This window comes from Artemia franciscana, chromosome 1 (genome assembly GCF_032884065.1).
Source record: "Artemia franciscana chromosome 1, ASM3288406v1, whole genome shotgun sequence".
Lineage (NCBI taxonomy): Eukaryota > Metazoa > Arthropoda > Branchiopoda > Anostraca > Artemiidae > Artemia > Artemia franciscana.
The window spans coordinates 52,907,309-52,921,019 of record NC_088863.1 but is presented as its reverse complement, the minus strand read 5'-3'; the positions used below and the strand labels follow the sequence as shown (position 1 = coordinate 52,921,019).

Genomic DNA, 13,711 nt, shown 5'->3' with positions numbered 1-13,711 from the left:
CTGGATACTGCTACTAACCGAACGGTCATCATTCTACACAACGTTTAGCACCGTCTTCGGAAGATACAGATGAAAAAGATATCCATTCGGTCTTGTGTCAGCACAGGATGATTTACAGCGTCAAACGGACGAGATATTCGAAGGGCTGGAAAGCATCCGCATCATTATCGACGACATCCTTGTATACGGAAAAAGTCAAGAAGAGCACGACAACAGGCTCCGTGCAGTCCTTAAACGCGCCAGGGAGAAAGGAGTGAGATTCAATCGGGAAAAATGCACATTGGGAATTGAACAAGTAAAATACTTTGGTCACATCATCAGCAAAGAAGAAATCAAACAAGACCCTGAAAAACTCAACGCAATCAAAAAAAATGCCAAGTCCAACAACCAAGGAAGAACTCTAAACCTTTCTGGGCATGCTCAATTTCCTATCCCAATTCATCCCCAGTCTCTCATCCAGAAACAAGACCCTACGACACCTCATACAAGAAGTATAGTTCGAGTGGAAATCACATCACGAAGAATGCTTCAGCGCCATCAAGCGGTCAATCACTGAAAATCTAGCTTTCTTTGACCACAGCAGCCGCACAGTTGACTTGAAAGTCGACGCCTCGAAGCACGGACTAGGGGCAGAGATCTCAAACAATGGAAACATTTGTGGCTACGCATCTAGAACTCTCAGCAAGACTGAACGAAACTACTCGCAACTCAAAAAGGAATGTACGCATTGTGTACGGTTTGAAACATTTCCATCATCACATCTACGGGCGGAAGGTAACAGTCACCACCGACCATAGACCACTGGAAACCATTCTTTCAAAACCTCTACACCAAGCACCAACACGGCTGCAGAGAATGATGATCCAAACTCTGCCATATGACTTGGAAGTTATCTACAGCCCAGGTTCCGACATACCCATAGCTGACGCGCTCTCGCGACTGCACCTCCCAGACACCGACTTCCAGATGCAGAGAGACATCGAAGCTCATGTTCACTCAGTAATGAAGACACTGCCCGTGAGCGACAGCAAACTCAGAAAAATCCATCAACTGACCGAACATGATAAACAACTAAGTACTCTTCAGTCTGTCATACAGCATGGTTGGCCATCGACTCGAAAAAAATGTGCAGTTGAGGCGTCAGCATTCTGGAACATAAGAAGTGAGCTGGCAGAAGTCAACGGAATAATTTTCAAAGGCCAGAGAATCATCATACCCCAGGTCCTTAGACGACAAACTCTTAGTCAGCTACACGCAGCACCCCTCGGCATTGAAAAAACAAATCAACGCGCGAGGATGCTGGTATACTGGCCAGGCATGAACGCCGACATCAAATCCTTCGTTGGACAATGCGAAATATGTGCCCGCCATGTCCTGAACAACTAGAGAGTACCACTCATCAACACAGAAACACCATTACTACCATGGCAACATGTAGCAGTAGACTTATTCGAATGGGAAAGAGCCCAATTCCTTATCACGGTTGACTACTACAGCCGCAGTTTCGAATTCGATCGACTTCAGAACCAAACATCAGCGACAGTAATTGGCAAACTCAAGACTCACTTCGCACGCTTCGGGATACACCAGCAGCTGACATCCGACAATGGCTCTCAACTCTTCTTGTGCCAATTCAACGAATTCGCTCAAACTTGGGGAATTGAACTCAAGACCTCAAGCCCAATATAACCCAAGGCAAATGGACTTGTCGAGAAATCCGTGCAAACATATAAAAGAATCCTGTCAAAATCAAAGGATAGCGGTAACGACCCGTACATAGCTCTCCTAGAGTACCGTAACAGTCCGGTAGACAACTTCGCCTGACCCGCACAGCTACTACAGAGTCAACAGCTCAGATCTTCCCTACCCTCTACGTACTAACACCTGAAACCAAAGGTTGTCACCAGGTTGGACTTCCTCTATAGTCGAAACGTCATGCAGAGACGCCAGAAATCCCATCATGACAAATCTGCGAAGCCCCTTCCTGAACCTGAGGTTGGAGACACTGTTTTCGTCCAACGAAAACCAAATGACACATGGATCAAGAGAAAGATAACGACACGCCATAGCAACCTGCGGTCCTACATTGTCAAAACAAGTGATGGCTCAAGACTAAGAAGGAACAGGATTCACATATCCAGACAACCAACCCCGCACCGCCAGCCATACACTACTGGCATGGCCAGCCACAGTGCCGATGATCCCCAAACACCCCAGATTGAAAGTAAGCAGATAACAGGAAACTTCACCAGCGAAAGTGAGAAAACCCCAGCTCTACCACCCCCTTCGACAGTCACCAGATCGTCCCCGGTGGAAATTACGTCACTGATGCCTACCTCAGCTGAGCCTACCTCAGTAGGGCTTACCGCGGTAGACACATTACCTGTCAGGGGCACTATATACTCGCAGCCAGCGACCACCAGCCTCACACCGCGACGCACCAGAAGCGGACGTGTCGTAAAGCCCCCAACGCGACCCGACATGTGACCTCGCAAGCACTATCTTCAAAAGAAGAAGGAAGATACAGTAATGCTTGCTTACCAATTGCTTAGTGCGCGCATTGCTTATTTACTCCCAGCTTATTGTTGTTATTTTTATAGGTGCTTGTGTTTTGAATAAATAGACTTCACTCAATCCGACGCGAATACTACAATACCTACCAAGTTTTAATTAATGTAAAATTTTTGCCGCAATGCTCCCAAGCATTACTGATATTTTTTGGTCATTCTTCATCAAAAAATAGCCAAGGAATAAGTTAATAATTCTACTTAATTTTTTGAAAACTTTTAAATTTAAAATGCGGTCGGTATCTAGTGGTGAAACCGGCTGAAAAAAGCCGAGTGCATACAACATTCAACTTCACTAGCCCAAGAGCTTGTTTACACTATGCTACTGTTGTCTGCAGCAACTCATTGCTGATAATTTTAATAAATGCTGGGCACCAGCACTGAATTTTGTTTGCTTAATGCGTTTTTAATGTTTATTATATATTGTGTAATGTTTAAAATTTACCAAATCATTGCTTTTTGCTAAGCAGTGACTTTTCTTTATTCCTGCTTGATGAAAAATGTGCTATTGAAGTTTTAGGGCAGGTACATGCCCACCTTTACTTTTTTTCATTGAGTGTTGAGTATCCATTATAAAGTAATTTCCTAAAACAAGTTTCCAGACATTTTGAAGACACATCTAGGCTTATATTTCTCGCAAATGTTCACAAATGTTCTTTTACCTTAAAAATACTCCGTGCGTTTCGACCCCCTGGATATTGATTCTCTCTTGCCCCCCCCCCCCTCCAATAAAAATGCATGAACTATTTTCCTCGCTGCTAGGGTCAAATATGCTCCCCCTTTCCAAAAAAACTGAATGTAAACAATCGGTAACTAGAATAACTTGCGACCCTTTCCAAACGAACAATTGGGGTTATATCATCCTCGGAGGTAAAGTTTTTAAATATTTTGTCCATTTTAAACAGCGTAGTAATCTAATAATTTTGATTGGATGTATGTAGGGTGATGACAGCTAGGATATACTAGGATGGGGACTGATTGCCCATTGATAACCTTTCCAGTCTTAAGAAAGACAAAAGGACTTTCAATTTTCAATTGAAGCAGCACGCTCTAAAGTTTATGCGACCATACTTTTAATAAAAAGTGGATAAAAAAATTAATAAACATATTTCTCTTTATTCTAGGCAAAGCTAAATCATTGCCCCTGATAAACATCACCACACTGTGTAATTAATTTTCATTTGAGATCAAGCTAGCTTTCCTATAAGTTTCTAATTACTGCAGGTAATTCTTATAATCACTTAGTACATTCTTTTACCAGAAATTCTGTTACTGATTTTCATTACTTTATCTCCAATAGTGGTTTTACTGTGGCATTCCGTCACAAAAAACTCCAAAATATGAAGATATAAGAGGGTTGTCAATATTTTACGAAATTATATCACTAATTAGAAAATAATATTCCATTTTTATTTGCCAATGTGAATGTTATCTAAACTTTAAAGGAACATTTAATCTAACAATTATCAAATTGTATTTGAAGCCCGTTTGTATTTTCGCCCTTTGATTTCTGTTTTGAACTCCTCCTCTTAAATATTCCTTGCTAAGTTATTCTTCCTTCACCCTTAAACCCTCTAAAATCTCTTGAAAATTTTCGGTATAATTCTTTATAGCTTAATCAACTTTATATAACTAAAAAAAAATGTTTTGACAATTTTGAGGAGACTGGGCAATAAGAAAAGTAGATTGAACTGACTTGCTCCAGAAATCATCCAAATAATGTAGTGTTCAGACATTGTTCATATTCTTGGGTAGAGTAAGAAAATGTGGCAAAACTAAATTTTCGAATAGCCAAATTCAGAGTATGAAGAAAATAGCCGAATTTCTAACCTCATAACAAAGGTTTATAGCTGACAATTTTACTGATAAATGCCTTTCTGCGAGCAAACAAATGTTGCTAGCTAATACTAGCAATTTTTTTTTAATAAATCGATTCGTCATTGAAAGCTTTTAAAGGCAATTCTCAAACAACCATCCCAGTTTGGGATGATGATCAACATTTCGAAAGCGACGGTCATAGGTTGCTTGCGTAAACAAGATTCTCACACAGACACTAGCCTCTAGGTTAAAGAAGGTAATAGAGTGGGTCGAACGATTTGTCTACCTTGATAGTTTACTTCCGACAACAACAATTCCAAAGATATCAGAGAGCGAAAACCAGTTGGACTCCTATCATTTCGGCTCCTTTTGGCTTCAAAGTTGGTTCGTGCTCTTCTATTGTATTGATTTTTATTCTTCCAAGGGGCGAAAGAATAGTACTTTGGATTTTTCATGAGGGCAAAACAAAAGAGGCCTATGGCCCTATTACCTTTCTCTCGCAGTTTAAGAACAAATACTTGGTAGGTATCCCTTTGGCTTTTGCGACAGGACCTTCCCCTTTTTTTGCTGGTCGACCATTGAAGACACACCTGGTGCTTGTAAATTCGGACTCTAAAATTCTAATGCCTATCTGGAGGGATAAGAAATTATCAACAACGTTTAAAGTGAACCTACTTAATTCGATTGTCACCTCTGTCGTCATTTATGTCTAGAAATGCTGGACTTTAAAAGCAAAGAGCAGTATCGTCTTGCTGCCTTAGAAACAAAATCACTACGACGGATTGCCGGCATAACTTGTCATGCTAGTGTATTTAATACCAAGCTTTTCCGTAGCCTCAAGGTCGAACTACCCATTCTTGACAGAACAAAACTACAGAAGCTTAGATGCCTAGGGCACACACAACAAATGGATAGAACTCTCCCGAAGGTAGCCATGGAAGGCTGGGTATATGGTTTTTGGTCTAGTCGCCCCTCCCCCCAAAGAGATAGAAGGACAACGTCTCGCTGCTTATCTTGCCAAACCCTTTTCACTTGGCAGGAAAGACTTGCAGGAGTTTTAACGATAGACTGGTGAAAGAAGAAACCTCGAAACAACGTTCAAAGACGGATAGCACCTCAGTCAAGTCATTTTTAATTGCTCGTCTAATTATTATGTTTTTGCGAATAGCTAGCCAAGAATTTTTCAACAATTCAGAAGCTACTATAACAATAAATAAATTATTAAAAACAGAATTATCTAGCATGACATACTGACTAACTAGCTGACAAGATAGGTAACCATTATATTTTTACTGTACTAACAAAAAATGTTAGTTAAGGATTAAGGATAAGCCTTAAAATTAAACAGTTCTTTTGACTAATTGACACGTGGATCTCTTTTGCATTGCATAGATTTCCAGAAATGGAAAAGAAGCGACAAGACGATTTTAAAGAATACGTAAAAAACAGTGGTGTTCATGAATGTCTTACAGACATTCTTGTCCAGCTCTATGAAGAACCAAAACAGCCAGAAAATGCCATCAGGTTTATATATGAGCAGTTAGGGAAAAAGTTAGAATCTGCCTCAGCAAGGCCTGATCCTGGCAAGCGTTCAGAAGAACCGGCTGTACAACCTGAGGTATGCTAGGTTTGTGCATATCAGACTTGTGTTTTTATTTTTCCCGTTTATAAGCACAACCAAAAATTTACCCAAGACTGATTAGGCTTTTTTGCTCTCTTAGGGTAACTTAGGCTTATGAAATATTTTGGTAACACTTTAGAGTTAGAGTTCATTCAAATGAATATAGGTGTTTAATAGTTCTATCCATGACGTGTATGTGTGTAACAAAATAATAACTTATATTATTGAAAATGAGTATAAAATAAGGAATTTGTTGACAGCCTAATAGGCTACTTTTATTTTAGGACTATTAAGCTCTTTTATTCAGAAATCATACTAATGCTTTTGTAATGATCTAATAACAAGGTTGTTTTAGAATTGGTCTAGTCTATAGCCCAGGCACATTAAATTATTGGCCTAGGCACATTATATTAGGCCTATGTCCAGAGTAGGTAACAATAGGCTATAAGAGAAAGGTCTTTGTAAAGACATAATAATTTTCTTCATCAGACTATTGATAAGCCTACATGCCATAGAGCTGACCAGAATCCCTTGCTGTTAGACCTTGTCATATTGCATGATACTGATTCCCTCATTTGTAATGATTATTTACCACCAATTGCTAGTAGCAACCACCTAGTTATTCTGTCTGTGTTGTCCCTAAATAGTCATCCTCAGACTTTCACCAACTATAAGGCAATACAGCAGGAACTTTCATCTGCAAACTGGTCAATGCTTATCACCAGTGACATGAATGAGCTGTGGTTAAATTTCAAAAAAACTCTCCTTGCTCTTGAAAAGAAACATTCCAGGGTTATTTTTAGGAAACAGCCTAAAACACTTCTCTTCCTCACTGAGGAAGTTAAGGAGCTGATTAACCAGAAATCTAGAGCTTAGAAATGCTATATGAAGAAGAGAAACCAGGAGACCCTGTCAATTTATAAGGCAGTACAGAATTGTGTGACAGATTCTGTAAAAAAGCTGAATTCTGCTTACAAGGAAAAAATAGCTTCTGACATTAAGTTAAACCAAAAATCTTACTGGAGACGTGTCTCTTCTAAAAACCCAAACCATCGTATTATTCCTGACCTTGTTGACCACATACTACATTCATCTCCAATAGATAAGGCTGACATTCTAACTGCACAATTTGCTTCTGCCTTTACCCAAAACTCAGGTACCTCCTAACCAGATCCTCCATTGTATGAGGCGCTTTTCCCTATGCCTGATCTGTCAGTAAGTGAAGTAATGGTTTTCAATAGCCTTGAGAAGCTTGATGTAAATAAGTCAAAGGGACCAGACATCGTTCATCCACATCTTCTTAAGGAGTGTTGAAAAGCTCTCAGTTACCCCCTGTGCATGCTGCTCTGGTTATCTCTTCAAAATAGGGAACTACTGCATGATTGGAAAACATCTTATATAACCCCAATCCATAAAAAGGGACAAAGAGACTCAGCAGAAAATTACTGTCCTGTAAGCATCACCTCTGCAGTTGTTAAGGTGCTTGAGAGATTTGTTGATAAAGCTCTAATTGAACATATTGAGGTCAATAATATCCTTTCCATATCACAACATGGATTCAGATCTGGTAGGTCTGTGGACACTAACCTCATCCAAGCATATGAATTAGTGACTACACTGCTTGATAAGGGTTTTCCTGTCAACATGATTCTTCTTGATCTGTCCAAAGCATTCAACAAAGTTTGTCATGAACTCCTCATAACCAAACTGAAGGCTGCAGGTGTTGTACAGTGGATTATGGGCTTCCTTTCTGAAAGATCACAGAGTCTCAGAGTTTTTGACTCACAAGGAACTCCTCATTTCTCTTCTCTCACAACTGTATTTAATGGCGTGCCCCAGGGCACTATTCTTGGACCAACACTTTTCAACTTCTATGTCAATGATCTACCCACCCTTCTTTTAAATCTTGTTACCCTTTATGCTGATGACTCAAAACTAGTTGAAAAGCAGCTACTCCCTCTGACCAGCAATCAATTCAAACAGATCTTGACAGTCTAGGAAGATGGGCTAACATGTGGCTCCTTACTTTCAATGTTGACAAATGCCATGTAATCTGTTTTGGCAAACACAACAAGCATCATAAGTATTTCCTTCAAGACAACTTCCTTTCTGCTGCTTCTGATGAAAGAGATCTTGGGGTTATTGTAGATCACCAATTAAAGATTAGCAGCCATGCTAAGTCTGTTTCATCTTCTGCAAATAAAACCCTCAATATCATCAAATGAACCATCTCCAGCCAACACCCAAGAGTTCTTATGAAGTTATATAAGGTGCTTGTACATCCATGTCTGGAGATTGGAATGTCATTGGCACCCCCCCCTTTTTTCAAAAAGGATAAAAAGTTACTAGAGGATGTCCAACATCATGCCACTGAGATGGTTAGCAGCATGGATAAATTTCCATACAAAGAAGGACTACGTCATTTGAAGCTGCCAACACTGACATACCAAAGGAAAAGGGGTGACATGGTTTTAACAAAAAAAAAACCTCTCTAAAAACACCCTTCCCTGTCTCTGCACAGCCCTTGCATTCTGGTACTAGAGGACATTCATTGAAGCTCCCCATGTAGCGTTCCACGAGTAGACATAGAAGCCATTTCTTCAGCCAAATAATCATCAATATGTGGAACCAGCTGTCTGAGGAAACAGTTTCTGCTACTTCAACTGACATTTTCAAGTCCCACCTTGATAGGGAATGGCTCTGCCAGGAGTTCCTTTACAATTGGGAAGCTGCAGAGTCCTCCACAAGAGTCTAGTCTAACAGCCACAATCTACACCAAACAAATTCTTTTTTTTCATGGAGCATCACAAGGATGGATAATCCTTATGTCACTCCAAGCGGTGATTTCAGGTAATTAAGGTAAAATGAAATGTTCTAAATCTATTTCCACACGTTTTGGAAATCTATTTGTTTCTATTTTGTTTCTTTTTTAACTATACATACTGCCCCAGATAGTGCTAGAACATAGGTGTGGATCCAGCATTTTTTTAGGGGTGGGGGGTAAGAGGGAGTCTACTTTTGGGAAGTTAGGGGGTATAGCATATACTTTAGGGGAGATGGTAAAATCTAGTTTAGCTACTTTTTACTATCTTGGAAAGTGGTTATGCTAGGAAAATGAAACTTTCAGGGATGGGTTTACAGGCTAAAGTATGACCTGGGAAGGTATTTTGAAGTACATACCTCCACTTTTTCACCCTCAAGAGGGTCCTGACCTTTGATGATTTTCAAAAATTTGTGTGTTATAAAAGTGTCATCTTGTAAAATAAATCTTCTGCTTAAATGAAATACAACACAACTGTTCTCAGCTTCACAACTTTGCTCAGTCCCAATTTGTAAGGTTTGAAAGATATGCAAATACATCTCCTAAACTTTGAAAAAAACAACAGTATGTCTTTAAAATTATACTCAAATAACAGGAGTTGCTTTTTCAGAACTAAAGCCAGAGGAAAAGAAACTGATAACTAAAAATTAAGGTAAAATGTTGTTTTGTCAAAATTTCAATTTCAAAAGGACCTGTCTAGTAGGCAAATTTCTAAGACTTAGAAATCAGAAAAGGGTTAACATAGAAGCTTAACAATATCTTCCCAGAGTATGATCTTGGCCCATTATTTGATTCATTACTGAAAGTTTCATTTTTTAAACCTAACCCCTCTCCAAGATAGTGAAAAGTAGCTAAACTAGAATCTCACCAGTGAAAGGAGTGTTAGAAACATGTATGAAAAATGCAAGCAGGCCTATATGTTTTCAAGATGTCTGTAAGTCAATTTTAGGAAATTATAAAAAAAGTAAATAGTAAAGGGGGTATGTGCCTGTCCTATGTGTTCAATAGCACATTTTTTTTCAAGCATTAGTGAAAAAAAATCTAATATCTAGCCATGACAATAGTCAATAATTTCTAAGCATTACTTATAGGGTTCAGGATGGGTAATGATGAATTTCTTATAAGATTGGCTTTTTGCTAGCTTCACTTCTAACATTAAAGTGCCTATCTTCTTTCATTTCCTTCAACTTTTATATCTAGCACAAGAGACTAAATCTTACAGTTGAACTATGTTCTGATCAATGAGCCAGTTGGGTTCACTGCTGTAAGCTTTGTTTAAATATTGTACTTATGTGATTATGTTTTTCTTTTATATATACAATGTAGGTTAGCTGACAGAAAGCAATAAGTTTGGCAGTTTTTTATGTTGTGAGAGTTTTTTTGTTAATAAAGTACTATTCTAAACATAAACAGGTCATCCTGGCCAAGTAGATTGGCGTGCTGGATTCATGATCCTTTGTCTGAGAGGACACGAGTTTGAATCCCGGTGTACCTAATTGTTTAGTTTGGGATGGGGGTCAGTGGACTCTGTAAGCTTGGCCAGAGTCAACCCAGCTCTAAATGGGTACCTGGAGAAATCTGGGGAAGGTAAACAGGAAGGGTGTGTGAAAGCACAGGATGGCTGGCCCCCAACTCCCCATTGTACTTCCTGGCTGAAGGGCCAAGAAACTGAGATCAGCACTGCTGGTAGGGACTGTAAAGTCTAATGCTGTATCCTTTACCTTTTTTTTTTTTAATTCTAAACAGCCCTGTGCATTGGATCATTCAGTTGTGTACAATTTGAAAATGGTTTAGTAGCAAACCAAAAAGTACAATCTTTGACTCAATAAAGCCATTATAAAGTGTCATATGGTACCTTAAAAGTACAATCTGGCAGACATTTCTGGAATAGAAAGGCTGGGCCAACACATGGACATCATAGAGAGCTAATTATGGGCTCATTTAAAAACAAATTTTTTATATTTAATTGTTTATTATAAATTTTGACTTAATAAGGCAATCATAAAGTGCCATATAGCACACAAGAAGTGCACTTTGGGTTGTTTTCCTTTTTTTGTAATGAAAATAATAAATAAGGATCTTAAAAAACTTTGCAGATAAATTTCCACTGGGAAATTCCTGCCCCCCTCTTCTGTGGAATGGAAAATTTTTCTTACATTTAAAATAACAATTGTCTTTTTAATTTAAAAATATAAACTTAAAATTATTAACATACGAATTGGGCATAGTTTGGTAAAGAATATCCAAAATATCTGAATAGTTCTTGGCAGTACCACAGCAGAAATATTGGATTAATAGGAACTTGCCAGTTATCCTAATCAGAGGGAAAAAATTGACACATAAGAGTTAAAAAATTACCTTCCCCTTGTATCTTTGTTATAAATAAACTAAATCTAGAAAAATTACACAGAAGCTTTTGCTTTTGTGAATCATTGGGGTATAATACTTAGTACATTTGTCAATTCTTTTTTTGGAGCTCATTAAAAGAAACATAAAGAAAAGAAAAAATAGTGAGGAGTCAGCATGGTATTATAAATTCAAGCAATTCTACATTTATGGCCTAGTATATGAATCCAAAACATAAGGAACAGGGCATTATCAATGCTAATTAAGTGTTTCAATTGCAAATAAGAAAATTTAAAAGGTTATTGAAGTTTTGAACACTTCAATGAAGTTACTTAATAAATTAAAGTTTTTTCCCAAATTATTAAGGGGGTAAGGTGAATAGCTGCCCCCCCCCCCCAAAAAAAAAACAAAAAACAAAGAACAATGCATTTGCCCTATGACTGTATAAAAGCTGAAAGAAAGCACTAAAAAAAAAATGAGACTCATACTTTTTAAGAAGCAACATGTTCCTGTTAATCAGATTAAAATGTTTCTTTCCATATTTGTCCATTTCTTAAAATATTTTCAAATAATATTTTGGTAAGTTATGCACTCCATCACTAACAAAGATAAATTCCAGGTTGCAGGAATAATCAGTTTACCAAAGGAATTATGACATATGGCCAGACTTAATTAATGGAGAAACGTATTATTAGGACTGTATGGGACCATCATGTATTGTTAGAATAGCTACTATTACCATGAAAAGGAACACCCAAATAAGGAATTTTATGGTACTGCTTTTATCAAAATCTTTTCTTTAGAAAAGCTCCTCTCCCACAACGTAATATTAGGCCTGGTCCTGGACAATAGTATTGTTTAAAATGTATCATCAATAAAAATGGACAAAAGACTCCTTGGTTACAAGCTTGGAGCTTAGCAATGAGCAACTCAATTAATGTTTTACCAAAAGCTTTAGTACAGCCAAAGTAAAAACAATCAAATAGTCCAGCATGGTTAGCCATTTTAAAAAATCAACTATCACTTTGATAAGCTGCATATTGCAAGATGTTTTTTTGTAATGTCTCCGTTGGTATAGGTGCCAAAGAAAATTAGGCACAAAATAATCCTGCATATGTGAAACCATTAGCTTACTGTTTCAAAAACTTGCTGAAATTGGAGTATTAGAAATCAGTCTATAGTTACCCTTACCTGATAATGACGTTCTTTTATGGAGTTGTTTCACAACTGATTCTTTCCTTGCATTTGGGCATTTACCATTCTTTAAGCACTGATTGGTAGGTAAACCAAGTGGCTCTGCCAGAACTGATGGTAGGCAAAAGATCATACCATTAGAAAAGCCATGAATATCAGAAGATTTATTTGGATCTTAGTTTTGTATTAATTTGTAAATTTGCTCTACAGGCACAGCTCCATCATCACACCATATCCTGATGAAGATAAAAAAAGGCAGAGGTTTTCCACGGAGACTAGGGGGTACAAATACAAAAGCAAAAACAAAGTTGAAGCTTTAGCTTTATCTCAGTAGTCATGGACAGCTCTATCAGTTATATGATTAGACACACATGATGAAGCTGTAATTTGCTGGCATGACTTATTAAAATACTTTCAGTAACTTTTTGGAGACCTGTGCATTGAAAAAATAATAGAAGTCTAATATTGTTATGTTTTATTTGAGGCAACCTTTTTTACAGATCTTTTTATATGTACTTATAGTTTCATTATGCCTCCTCCCCTCCCAATTTGTTTTATTTATGAATGGCCTCCCAAATAAATCTAGGCAGAATTTGACATTTTTTAACATTAGTGGGAGTAACAAGATGGACTATGACAAATAGCAATAAATTGCAAAGGAACACTAGATTTTGGTATTCAAATATTTGCTGCTAGGTTTTCTGCAAACAACTGCCTGACTTGGCAAGTAGCTTTACTATATCTGATTTCGCCTCTCAAATAAATAGCTACAGCTCTTTTAAGATTACTTACATTATGAACTAAATTGTATAGCATGGAAATGGGCATCTGGATCAGATCATTTTTTTGGTAGAAGTTACATTACAACAATGAGAGAAGGTTTGTCAGTCTTTGAAATTAGCTCAGAGTCATCATACTTACCTTAAATTACCTTAAATCACAGCTTGGAGCAATATAAGGATTTCCCATCTTTGTGATGCTCCAGTGATGAACAAAAAAAAAAAATCGGTTGATGTAGATTGTGGTTGTTGATCTAGACTCTTGTGAAGGACTCTGCAGCTTCCCAATTGTAGAGGAATTCCTGGCAGAGCCATTCCTTATCAAGGTGGGACTTGAACGTGTTGGTTGAAGCTGCTGAAACTGTTTCCTCAGACAGTTGATTCCACAGATTGATGACTCTTTGACTGAAGAAATAACTTCTATGTCTACTCTTGGAACGCTGCATGGGAAGCTTCATTGAATGTCCCCTGTACCAGAATGCAAGGGCTGTACAAAGAGACCGGGAAGGGTGTTTTTAGAAGGATTTTTTGAGTTAAAATCATATCACCCCTTTTCCTTCGGTAT

The 13,711-nt window shown here is 38.0% G+C and overlaps 1 protein-coding gene across 1 annotated transcript in view; it reads left to right on the top strand.

The window, feature by feature from the left end:
- The first annotated feature begins 5,724 nt into the window (after positions 1-5,724).
- LOC136031323 (uncharacterized) overlaps positions 5,725-13,711 on the top strand; it is a 13,675-nt gene continuing 5,688 nt past the window's right edge. Inside the window, exon 1 of the mRNA XM_065710803.1 lies at positions 5,725-6,003. Coding sequence (XP_065566875.1) covers positions 5,788-6,003 — 216 coding nt within the window. The 5' untranslated portion in view covers positions 5,725-5,787. The remainder of the gene's footprint in view (positions 6,004-13,711) is intronic.